The sequence below is a fragment of the Aquarana catesbeiana genome, linkage group LG03, assembly GCF_042186555.1.
Source record: "Aquarana catesbeiana isolate 2022-GZ linkage group LG03, ASM4218655v1, whole genome shotgun sequence".
Taxonomy (NCBI): domain Eukaryota; kingdom Metazoa; phylum Chordata; class Amphibia; order Anura; family Ranidae; genus Aquarana; species Aquarana catesbeiana.
Genome location: NC_133326.1, coordinates 492,673,281 through 492,691,216, shown reverse-complemented (window position 1 = coordinate 492,691,216; position 17,936 = coordinate 492,673,281). Strand labels below are relative to the sequence as shown.

Sequence of the window (17,936 nt, the reverse complement as noted above, 5' to 3'; positions counted from 1 at the left end):
AAATTGATGAAAAAATTACATAAAAAAATATAAAAATAGTGACTTGAATTATACAATGTAAAGTGACTTGTGATATGTGCAAATACTGCTGAAAAAAGTGCTTGGTGCGCCGCGCTCCAAAAGTGACTATAATTCCACCACTGTGTGGTTCCGCACTCACCAGATGGGTTGGACTCCTCTGCCTTATGGTCTCTTAGGGGGGGACCTATCCCTCAGTGGTTTTCACCGGGCACTTCCGCTGTGATGGCTGGCCTCCAATGGTGACGCTCAAAATCCAGGGTACGCAGGCATGGAATATACAAATAGAGGTCTCCTCATAGTGTAAGATCCTTTAAAAAACCTTTATTCAGCATAGGCATCTTATGGGTAAAATTTCTTTTAAAAAAGTTGTTTTTAACAGCTCTAGTGAAAAAGTCCCCGTGCAGCTGTCTGTGTCTGTTGAACAACGCTGTCTGCAGACGAGAGCATGTTCCAACGTCCGTGCCACAAATGACGTATCGAAACTTCAGGCTTCACGCGTTTCGTCATCAAGGTGCGCCATTATCAAAAGCAGGAAGTTCCTTTGCGTTCCAGTCCATTATATAGGGTGATCATAACAGACTAATCTACTCCCCCTGTGTCTAATTAGAATACACTACCAGGAAGTTCATCCCTTGGAATGAATAGCAGAGTGATTTATTATCCCCCTGTTATGCTATGAATACGTTGTATTGTGTCCAACAAGGACACCTTGTGTTAAGTACAGGGGGACCCCGGGTTACGAACAAGATAGGGACTGTAGGTTTGTTCTTAAGTCGAATTTGTTTGTAAGTCGGAACAGTACCTTTTTTTCAGTGCAAATCCAGTCTTTTATTTATTTTTGTATAATTTTCTTATTTTTAATATTATTTTTCTTATTATTTACTTTTTTAATTACTTCTTTTTTATTTTATTAATTTAATTATTACTGTATTTCTTATTTTTTTTTATTTTATCAATTTTTTTTCATTTAAACTTTATTGCTATCACACAGGAGAAAACAATTCCCTGTGTGATAGCAATTGGAGGTGACAGGTTCTCTTTTTTGACCCTGTCACCTCCAAAACAGGAGTCCCAGCACTGTGTTAGTTTTCCACAGCACAGCACAGCACAGCTCTCCCCTCTTACAGTTTACATGGCAGCAGGGACAGGAGACACCAGAGAGAGGGGAGCCGATGTGTTGATGTGTGATGGCACAGCAGGGAGATGGATGGATGGAGACAGCAGCAGTGTCTGTGATCCGAGTCCGGGCAGGCCGGCCGGCCGGCCGCAGTGCACCTCGGCGGGGCAGCGGCACAGGAAAGACGGGGGATCCTGGAGGCTTCACTAGGCCGCACTAGGCCGCGGCCACGAGGGGCAGTTTTAGCGGCCTGGCAGGCCACTGGACCTTACCAGGCCTGTGGATGGGCAGGCCAGGAACGGAGGAACGGCTCAGTCAAGCAAGGAGAGGAAGATTCGGCTGGCAGTGATGTCATTCGGGCCCCGTTCGTAAGTAGGAGTTGTTCGCAACTCGGATGTTCGTAAGTCGGGGACCCCCTGTAATGTTATTACATAATACTGGTGTTGTGAATACATTCTGTTTAATCCAACGAGCAACAACTTATGGTAAATACTAGTGTGTATCGTTTACTATGAATAAACTAATGCAAAAATAGAAAAAATGAAAAACTGAAAATAATAAGTAAAAATGAAAATAAAAATTTAAAAAAACTTTTTTAAAAGAAATTTTACCCATAAGATGCCTATGCTGAATAAAGTTTTTTAAAGGATCTTACTCTGAGGAGACCTCTGTTTGTATATTCTATGCCTGCATACCCTGGATTTTGAGCGCCACCATTGGAGGCCAGCCATCACAGCGGAAGTGTCTGGTGAAAACCGCTGAGGGATAGGTCCCCCCCTAAGAGACCTTAAGCACAGTTGAGCCCGGGTTCACACCTATGCGAATTAGATGCGGCTTACACCGCATCTAATTCGCAGGACATTTTAAAATACATTCATATGAATGTATCTGGTTCACATATGTGCGTTGCATTCGCACTGCGCATTGCACAAAAAACGTGTGCGTTTTTTGGGCATTGCGGTGCGAACTACAAGCCTATTATCTCCTATGGGAACGCATCTGATTCGCAGATGCATTGCGTTCTGAACAAGGATTTTCTCTTTCTCCTCACTACACCTCCCCCTCTCCCCCCCCTCCCTCCCCCTCTCCCTGCTCTCTAATCCTGAGCAAAAACGCAATGAATCCGTTGAACAGGAGATTGTTATCTCCCCAGTGAAACCTGAGCTTCAATTCGCACCGCACATGTGTGAAACCAGGCTTACTCTTTCTGCCATAAGGCAGAGGAGTCCAACCCATTTGGTGAGTGCGGAACCACACAGTGGTGGAATTATAGTCACCTTTGGAGCACGGAGCACCAAGCAATTTTTCAGCTGTATTTGCACATATTATCACGTGTCACTTTTGTTTGTATAATTCAAGTCACTATTTTTATATGTTTTTTATGTAATATGCTCATCAATTTATATTTTTCACTCAGATTGATTGTTATCTTGATATTTATCAGTGTAACAACATACTTATTGATTAAGTTTATAGTTTCCATTAGATAGAGGTGGGGTGAGGCAAGCGCTGTCTAGTTTAATCAATCATTTCATTCATCCAGCCTTTGTTTACTACTGTGATCTCAGTAATAAACAAAGGCAGTATAAATGCAGCCAATGGTAAGCAGAATTTAGTAAGCAATCAGTGTAAAAATAACCGTATGAAAAAAATGTAAATAAAAATGTACATAATGTCAGCAGAGCAAGAGCATTGTAACTGCAGTGACCTTGTACTGCTGTTGGGGTGATCATGTACAATGGCTGACTGCTCTGATATCACTGTATGTCAGTGCCACCCGCCATTGTCTCCGATCATAGCCCTAACAGTACAATGTCCCTATTCACTGCCACGTCAGTCAGTGTCCCTAATCATCACCGCACCAGTCACAGTATCCCTTATCACAGCCACACCAATCACAGTATCCCTGATCACGGCCACACCAGGCACAGTGTTCCTGATCATAGCCACACCGGTCACAGTGTCCCTGACCATGGCCACACCAGGCACAGTTTCCCTGATCATGGCCGCACCAGTCACAGTATCCCTAATCATCACCGCACTAGTCACAGTACCCTGATTACTGCCACACCAATCGCAGCATCTCTGATCACCACCACACCAGTCATAGTGTCACCATAAGATGCATGCACTTTTGTGATGCTCTCTGAAGAGAGAACACAGAACACTCTTCAGAAAGTATTTGATAAGCAGTGAGAATGTGTTGTATTTCCTCCTCACGGCCTACTTTAACCCCGTTGGACTCCCCATGAGCACCCCCATTCACTTGAATAGGTTGTGATCAGCAGGTCGTGATCAGGGGGAATAATTCTTACCACATCTTACCACATTCATACCACCATGATTGCTGCTACACAAGTCCCACTGTCACCAGACCAGTGCAGCCAGCAATAGTGTTCCTGATCACCACCACACCAGTGCAGTGTTGCCTCTGCCTGCTGCCTGTACTGACCCTGGCCTGTGTTATTACCAGGTTTCTGCCTGCTGCCTGGACTGATGCTTTGTTTGCTGACCAGGTCTATGCCTGTCATTTAAACTGACTCATCTGCACATCTTACTATGTTCCTGAGAGACACCAGTCCCAGCCATCCCCTGCAGTACTAGAACTAAATGAACTTGTGTTCTTCTTTTATTCAGCCTCCTATACTTCCTGGCCAGTGAACATGGCATTCCTGGGGCAGCCATGTACCAGTAGGCTAGGCTTGCATGGCTTATAGAAATGGGGACTGCTATAAGTGATGCTACACTAACCTATATTACCTGACCACTCGTATAGAAGTGACCATTGCAATACACTGTTTTTGATACAATTGGTTAATTTGTGTGATACACATGATACAAAGTCTGGTACATAATCAGTCCAAACACTGAAAAAGTCTCACGTTTGTGGTATCCCCAAACTCGGGAGGAGTAGCAATGTGTTTTGGGGTGTAATTCTAAATATGCTTATACTGTGTGAGAAATATATTATTCAATTGACGACTTTCATTTTCGTTCAGTGTTTCAAAAACCTTGTGGCAAAAAATGTCTTCAAAAGACTCATAATGCCTCGTAGAAAATACCTTAGAGTATTTGATTTCCAAAACTTGGTAATTTTGTGGGTGTTTGTCCTGTCCTGGCACTTCAGGGACGTATGATAGGTAGTCAGGAAATTAGAGGAGTACAGTAATTAATGCTCCTTGAATGCCCAAAGGTGCTTCTTGGATTTTGGACTAGGGTGTGAAAAAGTCTCACGCATGTGGTTTCCTTATATTTGAGGGGAGTAGCAGAATGTGTTTTGGGGTGTAATTATAAGTATGCCAATGTGAGAAATAACTTAATATGAAAACTTTGTTAAAACAACACATTTTATTTAACTTCTTAATTTTACAAAAAAGTTACAAAAAAATTACAACTTCAAAAAACACACTATGACTCTTGCTAAATATCTTGGACTGTCTACTTTCTAAAAAAGGGTCATTTGGGGGGAAATGAGAGATGCTGTCAATACATCAGGATTTATTAATTTTCTAATATAGTGTTTAGACTCAATAACTTTCACACTTAATAATATAGTCTGTGTGAAATAATATAACATAGTATGTAACATAAATAATTTTATTTTACTTGACAAAAGAACTAAGTGTGGTCAAAATGATTTTGTGTACCATATACATATGCTCACTAGTTTGCTATAATTGCATGTGGTCAGAATGGAAAAGACACGGTGGACCAATGTTTCCCACGTCAAACAAACAAAAATTCCCAACTCACTCACCAGCCAGCTTGGAACAAACCAAATTGATCCTGTGTAACAGTTCACATTAAAAACAGGGGGTTTAGTTTGCACACATTTGCAAATATATGCGTAAGCTACAGTTGCCTTGTCACGGCACCCCAGTGTACTGCAGTCCTAACGCTATAATTTTGAGAGCCTCCCAAGTTGGAGCACATACAGTATCTCACCCCTCACATTTTTGTAAATATTTTATTATATCTTTTCATGTGACAGCACTGAAGAAATGACACTTTGCTACAATGTAAAGTAGTGAGTGTACAGCTTGTATTGTGTAAATTTGCTGTCCCCTCAAAATAACTCAACACACAGCCATTAATGTCTAAACCACTGGCAACAAAAATGTCTAATGTCTCTAATATCTCACCAAAGCACCCAAACGGGGGTCCCAAAAAAAATTGTAAATAATATAAAAATATAGTAAACATTTTTAAAAAATGGTAAAAACATAAAATAAAATAAAAAACTATTGACACCAGTGGCGAAACTACCAGGGTCACAAAAGTTGCACCTGCGACTGTGCCCTTTGCATACCTACACCGGGCTCGGAGGGAAGGGCCCCTCCAGGGGACCCTTCATGGTTTCTTGCACCGGGGCTGTGAAGGTTATAGTTACGCCACGATCTCCCTAGGTAGAGCACATAAACAGTGGACCAATGTTTCCCACACACACCAACACTTTTCTTTGGAAACAAAAACTTCCCCAGTCTGCTGTCATTTTACTGCTGCTTTAAAGCTTCAGTTTTACAACCCTTATTTTACTGGCTTTTCCCTGATTGGGGTAAAAATAATCACCAAGGTTAATGTCCATTCATGCTGTTTGGGTTTCTTAACAAAAGCATATATTTATTGATGGTTCGCCTTAATGTCAGTACTGCTAGTGCTACAGTATTTGATGTTGATGCATCCCCATATTATTCAATAAGTATCAAATCAAACTCTTTTGCCCTGTACACATGGTCAGATTTTCCGACGGAAAATGTGCAATCGGAGCTTGTTGTCATAAATTCCGACCGTGTGTGGGCTCCATCCGACACACAAAGTTTGAGAGCAGGCTATAAAATTTTCCGACAACAAAATCCATTTGCGTAAATTCTGACCGTGTGTGTACAATTCCAACGCACAAGGTGCCACAAATACTCAGAATAAAATCCGAGAGGAAACTGCTCGGTCTGGTAAAATTAGCGTTCGTAATGGATATAGCACTTTCGTCAAGCTGCAATGTTTTAAATTGTTTAATGCAGCGCACTCTCTTCTTTATAATGCTAGAAGAATGAAGTTGTTTTGCTGCTCATATTCACACAGGCTTCTCACAAACTTCTTTCTTTATTATTTGTCGTGATTTCATGAATATAATATTTTGATTTGTCACATCTCCCGAAAAAAATAGTTGTTTTTATGTTTTTAGAGTTTGTATTATTATTTTTTAGTTTTTTAAATACTGATCTCCTGTAATTTTTTTTTTTTTTTATTTTTTTTTTAACTCCAGAATAGTTTTGGGTGTGTTTTGTGTGTCAAGTTACCACAACACCATTATTATCTTGTATTCTTTAATCTCAAGGAGATTGGTTGGTGTCTCTTGTTAATTTCACATTGTATTTTTGAAATGTACCTGCCTCCTCACAAACAAACTGTCCTTTTTGAAGGAAAACACACATAGGCGAGTATTATTTAAAAAAAAAAAAATTATTAAGGGGTCCTAACCAAAGAAAGAGGGAGGCAACGCTGGAGAAACAGCAGAAATTGTTGAAGCCTTTGGCCCAGAGAGCACACATCAATTACTTTAATGCAAAATTGGTGGCCTGAGGAGTCCATATATAAGGGAGTACAATTTGGTCCAGAAGTCCAAGAGATCATGAATAGCAGCAGATGACATACATGTCCCCAGGGGCTGTGGTCATACAAGAGCCTGCATCTTTTGTTAGACCAGACTGAACCCAGGCCATCACTTTCTTGTCTTCCTTCCACTCTTCCTTCCACGCTGTGTCTGTGGTGTTGGAGTTGTGGCAGGAGGAGGAGGATGAGGCAACTCACACAGGTTGGGTGTGATTTCCCCCCTCACCCCCTTAGTTAATATTTTATAAAGGATGTCCTCACACATGAGGCGTTGGCCCACCTGCATGTCCTGCAGTTTGGTGGCAGCCATGCAGGCAAAGGCCTCTTCACGAGTGGGGGTGGCTCTGAGGGACGCAAAAGCCTCCTGAATCAGCCTGAGTGCTGAATCCTCCACGTTACTCCTCTTCCTGGGCCTTTTGTTTTTGAAGGCAGAAGGGAGGAACCTGGGATTCTGTGAGGCTCCTACTGGGCCCGACCACCTCCTGGCTGCCACTTACCCCCGCCTCCTCCTGGCTGCCACTTATCCCCGCCTCCTCCTGGCTGCCACTAACCCCTGCCTCCTCCTGGCTGCCACTAACCCCTGCCTCCTCCTGGCTGCCACATTCCACAGCCTCCTCCTGGCTGCCACATTCCACAGCCTCCTCCTGGCTTAGGTCTTCCTGAAAAAGGGACATAGTTTTAGTTTTTTCTTCATCAATCACACACAATTTTCATCTCATGACTGTTGCAAATTGAATGTTAACAAATATAACAGACTATCATTCTGAGCCCAGCATTTTTCATTCTTGTCCCAATTATTTTTGCCCACTACTGTCTATTGATATGTAAAACACTTTATTAAATCATCAATTAGTAATCAATATTAAAATCTAGTAAACATAATTTATTTATTGACCAGAAATCTGTAGAACAATGCTATACCTGGCTCAAGTTGGGCTCCTCCACTTCTTCCTGGCTGGAAGTCCCAGGTTGGACATCGGAAGCCTCAGCTGGGGTGGAAGATAGGGCGGAAGAAAGAGTGGAAGGTAGGGTTGAGAGGGATTCCCTGACTTCAGTCTGGTCTGTCAGAAATCGCAGTCTCTCATAGTACCAGAGCCTGGGGACATAAATGTCATCTGCTGCAGCTCCTGATCTCTGGGAATCTTGGACCTTCTTGCGCTCCCTAAGATAAGTGCTCCTCAGGCCACCAATTTTGGCTTTTAAATAGGGGATGGTTGCCGTGGGGACCACCGGCTTCACCAACTCCAGCAGTTTCTTCAGCACTGTCTGCCTCTTTTGTTTATGATTATACTGCAGATGTTTGACCTGCCACAGACAGGGCAGCTCCTTGTACTTGTCTATGAACAGGGGGAGGAAGTTGTGATCATTGAAGCCATCCATTTTATCTGCAATACACAAGACAAACCCTAATGTCATGTTAAATTCTCCTAATCTTGTCCCAATATATGCCTCAATCTATAAGCAGTATAGGCCCAATGTTACCTTCGTTATCACGATCGGCGCTTCCGATACTCCTTCCTCCGCTCGTACATACGATACTTGCGTGTTACGCTTTATATACACTGCGCATGCGTGAAACTCCGTCCGCCCCTGATGTTCTTTCTAGTCTATTTCCCACCCCTTCTCTTTCGGCGCAGTGGGAGAGCACATGGATAATTACATGGAGGAGGAGGAAAGCCCGGAGCCAGAAATGTCACGATCCAGGAGGAGAAGATTTAAGGCCTCAAAGATGTCCTTTGTAGAGATGATGGAGATGGTCGACATATTGAAGAGGGCCAACTATGACGGGAAGCATGGACCTTACCCAAACCCAAATGTTAGAAAGGCCAAGATCATGGCGAAAGTTGTGAAGAGTCTGCAGAAGAATTTTGGGGTATGGCAATCCAAGGATCAACTGAGGAAGCGGTGGTCGGACCTCAAAATCAGGGAGCACGATCAGTATAGAAGGATCAGGAGAGTGCTGCAAAAAAGTAAGTAGTTGTCCTGTGTTCCTATTCTTTATTTTTATTACGTTCGTGCTGCTCCATGTGCTTTTCTTTACTGTTGTACATTTTAAAATGGCAACTTTTATGCTCATGGACACATTATTCGTTTGTAGGAAACATTGTTCGTTCGGCCACTAAAACACCATGTTTTGTCCAGATGCAGTTCAATACATTTTTATTGCCCTACTTCTCTTAAAATAAGTTTGTTGTCTAGATGGGTTTGTAACTAGAATGAAATGCAAACTAGATTCTGTGTAAGGAGAGGACACTCAGCAGCTGTTTACACATCTGGACGCTGGAGCACTAGTGTGGGACACCAGAACACATTAGGGGGTCCACACAGGTGCTCCAGTGGATACTATAGGGGTGTCTCCATCTGTGAAGCTTGCACAAAACATGTAAGTATTCAAACTTGACAAAGGACAAAAATTTCTTCATCTTGGAACTCTGCCAAAGCAGACAATTGTACCCCACTTCCAAGCAATGTTTCATATTCCTATTTCTGCCATCAAATATCTGTGTGCTAAGTATACCTATTTTTGTTCACATAGGGGAAAAAAGACTCGGAGGACACCACTCATCAGAGGAGACCACGGACCCCCACCTCAGGAAGAAGGGGAAATACCCCAAACCCAACCAGAGGAGGAGGGAGACATTATCAAAATTGTCACCACAACAGGTGAGTGTCTGCGACCACAGCTTCAGGTAAGAGATGGATGCCGGCATATTTATAATACATGGTGTTTTTTTAAATTTTTCTTTTAGGTGATCGTGATGTTGTGGAAGAGGAATGTAATTTCACAAGTGAAAGTGCCCAGGTCCTTATCGGGGAGATAATGGGGTGTAATAGGGATTTAGAAAACATTAAGCAAAACATCAATGATGTTCAAAACAAAATGAAGAACATCATTGATGTTTTAGGGAGAATATAAAACACCCAGAAATCCCTAACTTATTCCAGGTTTATTGTTTTTTTTATGACTAATTTTTGACATATTATAGAAAAGCCAAATTTTGAAGATGCACACAGTGTGTCAACATGTGCTATCTGCCATCACGGGAGATCAATGTACACATTTTGTGGGTGCAACCCCTTCCTCAATAATAAAGTAGCTGAGAGGAAGTGGTTGCACCCACAAAACACGTCCCTTGATCCCCCATGATGGCAGCTAGCACATGTTGACATTCGGCAATTTGTGTACATCTTCAAAATTTGGCTTTTCCAGGGGTGACATCACCCCATCTGCTGAACGCAATATCAAACACAGTTTATAAATGCTCATGTCTGATATTGCCTTCACTTTCTATAAAAGTTGAACTTTGTAAGTTCCAGAGTTGTGTATTTTTTTATTGTTTAAAACGTGCCTGTTTTACCTTAAAAGGCAATTTTCTACTTATTAATGTGACCTAAAAAATTGTTATACAAAAAATATGTTGGTTTGTTCAAAAACCCTTTTATAAACACACATGTGATTGTGCTTTGATTAAAAAGATTGATAATCAACAATGTGTGGCTTCTTCTTTCAATGCTCTAAAGCATTTTTCGGAGTATAAAGTTGTTAAGCAAGCCAGGACGGCCAGTTTCAAGCGCCTTCAGGGTTGGTTCATTCTAAATTCCGGCCTCAGGCCTAACTGAGCCAGCATAGTTCACAGAATTTCTCCTTAAAAAATTGTGGAGAACACAGCAAGCCAGGATGATGTGATTGAGTTTATATTCCGCCATGTGTATCTGTGTAAGAAATAGGCGGAACCGGCTGGCCATTATTCCAAACATGTTCTCCACCACTCTTCTGGCTCTGGCCAGCCGGTAATTAAAAACCCTCTGGTCCGGGGTGAGGGTCCTTATAGGGAATGACACATAAGATGGTCCCCCAGCGCAAACGCTTCATCCGCAACGAAGACGAATGGGAGTCCTTCCGCATTGTCTTCTAGAGGTGGCAAGTCCAAGCTGCCATTCTGGAGACGCCTGTAGAACTCCGTCTGGGCGATGACTCCACCATCTGACATCCGGTCATTCTTCCCGACGTCCACATACAGGAACTTGTAAGTAGCCGACACCACCGCCAACATCACAATACTATTGAACCCCTTGTAATTATAATAGTATGACCCCGAGTTGGGAGGTGGGACGATGTGTTTCCCATCAGTTGCCCCGACGCAGTTGGGAAAGTCCCACCACTGGGCAAAGTGGGAGGGCACAGTCTGCCATTCCTGTGGGTTGGAAGGAAACTGTGGAGTCAAACAAGGAAAAAAAAATTAATCATTTTGCACATAAACATGGAAAGCAGATTAGACACAAACATTCTTGGCAAACATCAGTATAACATTTATTTTAGGGAGTATTTAAAGACAAAGATATAAGGTCCGCCTATCAGATTCCCCCCCCCTCTCATGGGCCATTTTAAAAATTTTAGGGGGGAGATGTTTTGGACAGGTAACCCTCTCCACTTCATTGAGAGATGAATGCCTAAATAATGTGTATTACTTTGGCCAGCCCTTCCTTACTTAGACTATTGGCAGCCCACTGGACAGGTAAGAAGTGTCATAATACAAAGATATAAATACTCACTGTACACGTTTTAGCACATTTTTACATTCTGCTATTACCTATCAAGATAATAATAGGATACAAAAACTTGAAACAGTACCATTTGAAAATATTCAGGCAGGCCCTTGCACTACATGCTTTGGGGAATTCATCCATAAATCTGACCACAAAAGAGGTAGGTATAGCGTGTATGGGTTTGGCAAAGTCAGCAGAAGGGGACATTCACAGCATATTACAATCATGGTAATTAGGGAATGAGGAAAGAAATACAATATATTATCAAACATTAAATACAATAAAACGTGATGTTAAAGGATAAAGGGTGTATGGCCTCACAATATCAGATAAGTATAATAAATCTTAATACAATGTACCATCGTCCAAGTTAGTTTAAGAGGAAAAGGATTTGGGAGTATGGGCCCCACCCCCGACTCACCAATGGAAGGACAGCAAGTGGACTATTGCGGTACATATACAAAAAGGGTATAACCTATAATAGGAATCACTGATAAAATTTGCAAAATTTATTTATACAAAAATGACAAAGAGAACATCAAGACATAATTTAAAAGGTTCAGATGACATGATAATTCGACATGTTTCGCGGTATTACCGCTTCATCAGGACAATACATGTGTAGAAATATATCAAAATACAAAAATAAATACCATAAATAAATTTACAAACAAATGCAAAATGGGGGGGGGTATAAAAAGGGTGATGGAGCTGCTTACCCGAGCCTTGGGGGGTGTGTAGCAATGAGGTAGCCCAGCTGGGTCTCCCCCGGCGATTGGGAAGGGGATATGAAATACTGGCCAAAGTCTGAATTAAATAAATATAGAGGTAAAAGATCATATGATCAATGCAGTCATAGAGAGGTGATGAAGCTAGACAGCAGGGGTAGAGAGAACAGGCCAGCGTATAAGGAAATGGTGTCAAAGTGAAGAATGGGATGGACAGGATAACCCCAAAGCACCTTGCCCCCATGTTGATGAGGACAAGGGTCTCTTCCCGACAACTCTAGCCGATGGTTGTCAGGGTGTGCGGGCAGGGGGCTTATCGGTATTTTGAAGCCCCCTTTAAGAAGGGGGCCCCCAGATCCCACCCGCCCATGTGAATGGGTAGGGGTACATCGTACCCCTACCCATTCACCAAAAGAGCAGTGAAATGTAATAAAAACACAGAGGGTTTTTGACAATTCCTTTTTTTAATAGCTCTGTCTTCTCTAGCCATCTCTTCCCATCGTTTTCTCCTTGCCGTCGTCTTTTCCTTCCCGCCGTCTCCTCCTCAACCCTTCTCTTCCCGCTGTCTTCTGCTTCCCGCTGTCTTCTCCTCGAGCTGTCTCTTCCCGCTGTCTTCTCCTTCAGCTGCCTTCTCCTTCCCGCCGTCTTCTCCTCGAGCTGTCTCTTCCTGCTGCTGTCTTCTTCCTCGCCGCCGGTTACCCGATAAAAAAAGCCGCTTTGTTCTGTTGCTGTCTTCATCTTCTGTTTTGTTGTCGCCCGCTCTCTGACGACTCTCATATAGCAATGGAGCGTGGCCATCTGACATCACCCAGAGAGCCCACCCCTTGTGACAAAAAAAATTGAGTGGGGTCCCCTACAAAATTCATATCAGACCCTGTGAGTGGCAAGGGGCGGGCTCTCCAGGTGATGTCATCGGATGGTCACGCCCCATTGCTATATAGGAGTCAGCAGAGAACAGATGAAGACATAAACAGAACAAGAGCAGCTTTTTAAATTTTTTTAGCAGGTAACCGGCAGCGAGGAAGAAGACAGCAGCGGGAAGAGACGACGGCGGCGGGAAGAGACAGCTCAAGTAGGAGACGGCGGGAAGGAGAAGACGATGGGAAGAGACGGCTAGAGAAGACCGAGCTATTAATAAAGGAATTGTCAAAAACCGGCTCTTGTGTTTTGATTACGTTTCACTGTTTTTTGGTGAACGGGTAGGGGTACGATGTACCTGCTACCCATTCACATGGGGGGGATCTGGGGCCCTTTTCTTAAACGGGGCTTCCAGATTCTGATAAGCCCCCCCACCCGCAGGCCCCGACAACCACCAGCTAGGGTTGTCAGGAAGAGGCCCTTGTCCTCATCCACATGGGGACAAAGGTGCTTTGGGGTTGGGACGCAGAGCAAAGCACCAATCCCCCCCGTGTTGAGGGAATGCAGCCTGGTATAGACCTGAAGGGCCTGGTATAGACCTGGGGGGGAACCCCACACCATTTTTTTCACAAATTTATTTGCTGACAAATTTTTTATTTTTATTTTACATTCAGTTTTCAGCGGGGAACCCCGCTGACAGCTGATGACTCATCGTTTGCCAAGGATGCCGCAGCCGACTTTCCGGCCCCCTGCTTAGCAACCAGCTATATAGAGTGGTAAAATAAGAACTGCAAAACACATCAAAAATTGCATCACATGCGTTTTTGGTGCAGCTCCATTGTAGTCTATTAGCCGCAAATCTCAGGAAAAAAGTCACCAACCCTTTCCAAAAACGCACCGGCCGCAAAACGCATACTCGTACGATAGGAAACCATGTTAAATGGACTGTAGTGCATTTCTGCAAACTGCAAAACGCACTAAAAAATGCATATGTGTGAATGTAGGGTAATTGAGAGAAACTTCAGTATATTTTTGGAATCCAGAATAAGGCAGACACATGTTGATAAGGGACACCATACTTACCTACCAACAGTATTTGACCTAATTAACAGTGTAGGGTAAACAGTGGTTTGGTGTACCATTTCCTTCTCTACTGTCATTGGGTCCTAGTCTGGTGCTAGCTGAAAATGAACCTTTTTTGGTGTCAGGGAGTTACCACTCTATCAACCACTCTCTTCTCTGCTTTCATGGCTCTCCTCATGCCGCATACACACGACTGGTTTTGCATAAACTCCGAAGGTGTCTCCGATGGAACTCCGACGGAATTCCATTCGAGCCGTCTTAAGAAATAAAGTTCAGTGCGCTACTCGAATTAAAACCAAATAGTAATGTGAATATAAAGAAATTAAAAAATTATAGTTCATATGGAAAATGATGGTGTCATAAACCAGAGGTGTGATTCCTCTTTAAGTCTTCAGTAAATCTTCTAAGACAGTGCAGAAATAGGAAAAGGGGGCTGCTTACCAGATTTGATGGATCCCCACCACAGAGATCATGCGAGCCTGAACGAAACTCCTCTCGGGGTCAGGAACAGCTGGTCTTTGAGCAGAGACAGACTTCCCTCCACGCCTGATAGTTGAAATTTCAGAGGCGGCAATCAGGAACACTCTCCTCTATTAGCTGTTCCAGCAAGACCACTCGTAGCAGGAAATGGTATATTTGAAAAGAAAAAGAGGCGCTTCATTGTGCAGTAGTTTAAAATGCTTTAATCCATGAATGGACAACTGACATCAAAGCATTAGCAGGGTAAAACACCGTTGCAGTTAAAAAAACACAGCCAACGCCAAAGGCGATCAGCTGAGAGTTTGGTGACGTCAGGTCCTCTGGCTCCACCTGACATCTACACACTCTCAGCTGATCGGCTTTGGCTGTGTTTTTTTTAACTGCAATGGTGTTTTACCCTGCTAATGCTTTGATGTCAGTTGTCCATTCATGGATTAAAGCATTTTAAACTACTGCACAATGAAGCGCCTCTTTTTCTTTTCAAATATACCATTTCCTGCTACGAGTGGTCTTGCTGGAACAGCTAATAGAGGAGAGTGTTCCTGATTGCCGCCTCTGAAATTTCAACTACCAGGCGTGGAGGGAAGTCTGTCTCTGCTCAAAGACCAGCTGTTCCTGACCCCGAGAGGAGTTTCGTTCAGGCTCGCATGATCTCTGTGGTGGGGATCCATCAAATCTTGGTAAGCAGCCCCCTTTTCCTATTTCTGCACTGTCTTAGAAGATCCATAGATTTACTGAAGACTTAAAGAGGAATCACACCTCCCGTTTATGATACCATCATTTTCCATATGAACTATAATTTTTTCATTTCTTTATATTCACATTACTATTTGGTTTTAATTTGAGTAGTGCACTGAACTTTTTTTTCTTTATACTGTACAAAACCTCATGTTCAAGGTTTTTTAGTTGCAGCACTCAGGATTATTTATGTTTCATATATTTGAGATTTTGTGTGTTTTTTATGCACTTTTAAAATAGAGTTTCACTAATTTAAATTCCACATTGGTTTATCGCAGTTGGGGGTAGCGCGGAACGTCTACCATATATTATTCAAGCCGTCTTGCCTACACACGTTCAAACCAAAGTCCAACCAAAGTCCGACCATCCAGAACAAGGTGACGTACAGTACGCATGACGGGACTAGAAAAAGGAAATTCAATAGCCAGTAGCCAATAGCTTCCGTCTCGTACTTGCTTCAGAGCATGCGTCGTTTTTGGTCCGTCAGAACAGCATACAGACAAGCGGTTTTCCCGATAGGAATTGGTTCCATCAGAAATATTTAGAAAATGTTCCATTTCTAGGTCCGTCAGAATTTTCGATGAGGCATACAGACGATCGGAATAGACGATGAAAAGCTTCCGTCTGACTTTTTCTGTCGGACATTCCGCTCGTGTGTACGCGGGTTTAGAGGAAACAGATGTTGGAAATCACAGGTCTGTGGAAGATTTAGAGCAAATCAGATAGAGGGTGCAACTTACACACACACACACACACACGCACACACACAGTCATACAGTCATTTAACCTGAAATATGGTACTTCCAGAGGGTTCCTATGCATCTTTCGAGACCACTCAGCTGGTTAAGTGTTTTAAGTAGTGACTCTATTTCAAGAATTTACCACAAGTAAACATCATAAAATTGAAAATAAGTATCCCAATAGCTATGTCAAGAAGTCTTTCTCTGCTTTACCTAATCCACCTGGCTTGTATAAGAGAGAAAATGTATGAATTAGAATTTTCAGGGCCTCTGCCTCTAAAATGTGATCAGATCCTTTTTGTAGGTCATAATAATATAATAGATAACACATAATTTAAAGTATTTGAAAAAACATACATTCTGTGTTTTGTCCCAAACTACCGTAATATGGTGATGCTAATGAGATGTATCCATTAGCTCTTTAACATTAAAGGGGGGAAAAATGGCTTTTTAGCAGGAATTTTCTTTATAGGTCCTTCATAGTTTTCTCCTCTTTGTTCATTAAGACTGGATTGTTTCCTTCCGCTTGCGTTCCCTCGCTGTCTCTCACTATCTCTCTCTCATGTATGTGTGTGCTATAAATATATATATATATATATATATATATATATATATATATATATATATATATATATATACATATACACACACATGCTAACATTATGCCTTTATCTGTAACTTCTATAATTGGTTGAATTAAAATGTACATGTACGTTTCAGCTGTTTCCTTTATATGTAATTAGGCAACAATTTACAGGCTTCTTCATTAAAGCAGTGCAAAGTGTTTTTCTTTGTATAGTAAAATTGAAAACTGGTGAAATAATGTAAGTCTTTATCGTATTTAAAGCAATTAGGAAATGCTCATCTGCAACAAGCAATTTTCACAGGCATAGATAATTTTGGAAAGTGTCAAAATAAGGGACCAGGACTGACTGTGATTCAGACAGTGGTAGTTATGAATGTGGCATCTCTCAGTAGGAACCAAGTTAATTAGAATTTAAGAAGTAATCACTCAATATCATCGTATCAAGCTTCAGTGCAGTAGTCATCTTTGACGCAAGGGTCTGGCTCCTCATCTCATGCTTTTTTATTTCTTTTTTCTAACATTCCTTCTGCAGGTTCTTTTTCCGCAGTGGAAATATAGAGCACCCTGAGGATAAGCTTTATAACACAACAGTGGAGATTCTCCCTTTTGATGTAAGTGTTTATTGTATGTTTTAAAAATGACCAAGTACATTTATTTTTGTTTTTTAGGCCTTTGATGTGCAGCTATTGACTGATTTTTTTTTTTTTTATATAAAAGATTAAATCCAATTTACTTGATGTAAAGCTGTCCTTAAATTCTAGTTTCCTGGATGTTATGTTCTTCAATCACTGAACCTAAAATTATACCTTTATTCGTGAATTTTCCCTCCAGACTAACATCAGCTCCCTCTCAGCCTTGTCCTTATTAATTTTCCAGCCCATGAAAAGGTTTACCACTGCATCCTTTCCCAGGATCTCTTCTCTTCTCTACACCCATCATCAACTCTTAGCTGTTCCTTTGCATCTGCTTTCTATGGTCAGCTTCCGCTATACCTCCCCCTAATCGCATTAATATTTTGCTCTGTTCCTCAACCATTATCTAGCCTGGTTGAGGAACAGAGCACTGTACATATTAAGCCAATGGTTCACAATGCTTGGCCTTCTCTATACCCTATACACAATCAGATCACCACTGCTTTTTGTCACTTCTGCCAATCCATGATCGCTTTCTCTATGCCTTCAGTCTTCACTTCCCCTTGTCCCCGTTCACTTCATGCTCTGCAGCCTCTCTCTTCCCTGTAATGTAATTTCCTCCTTATCGCTCTCACTTTTCTCAGTATGTGGTTAGCTCAGGCTCTGCCGCCTCTCTTCTCCTTTTTGGTCAGCTACTTTTGTGCCTTTTCTGCCTGTGTGTCACCTTTTCTTCCCTCCATAAATTCACTTTGGTTGGTCATTATGTTCTGTGTTCCTTTGAAGTGCAAATAATTA

General features: G+C 42.1%; 1 protein-coding gene across 1 annotated transcript in view; it reads left to right on the top strand.

Moving 5' to 3' along the window:
* Positions 1–17,936, top strand: part of MGAT4B (alpha-1,3-mannosyl-glycoprotein 4-beta-N-acetylglucosaminyltransferase B) — a 992,488-nt gene that overhangs the window by 842,036 nt on the left and 132,516 nt on the right. Inside the window, exon 12 of the mRNA XM_073621056.1 lies at positions 17,042–17,120. Within this exon, the coding sequence (XP_073477157.1) occupies positions 17,042–17,120 (79 nt within the window). The remainder of the gene's footprint in view (positions 1–17,041; positions 17,121–17,936) is intronic.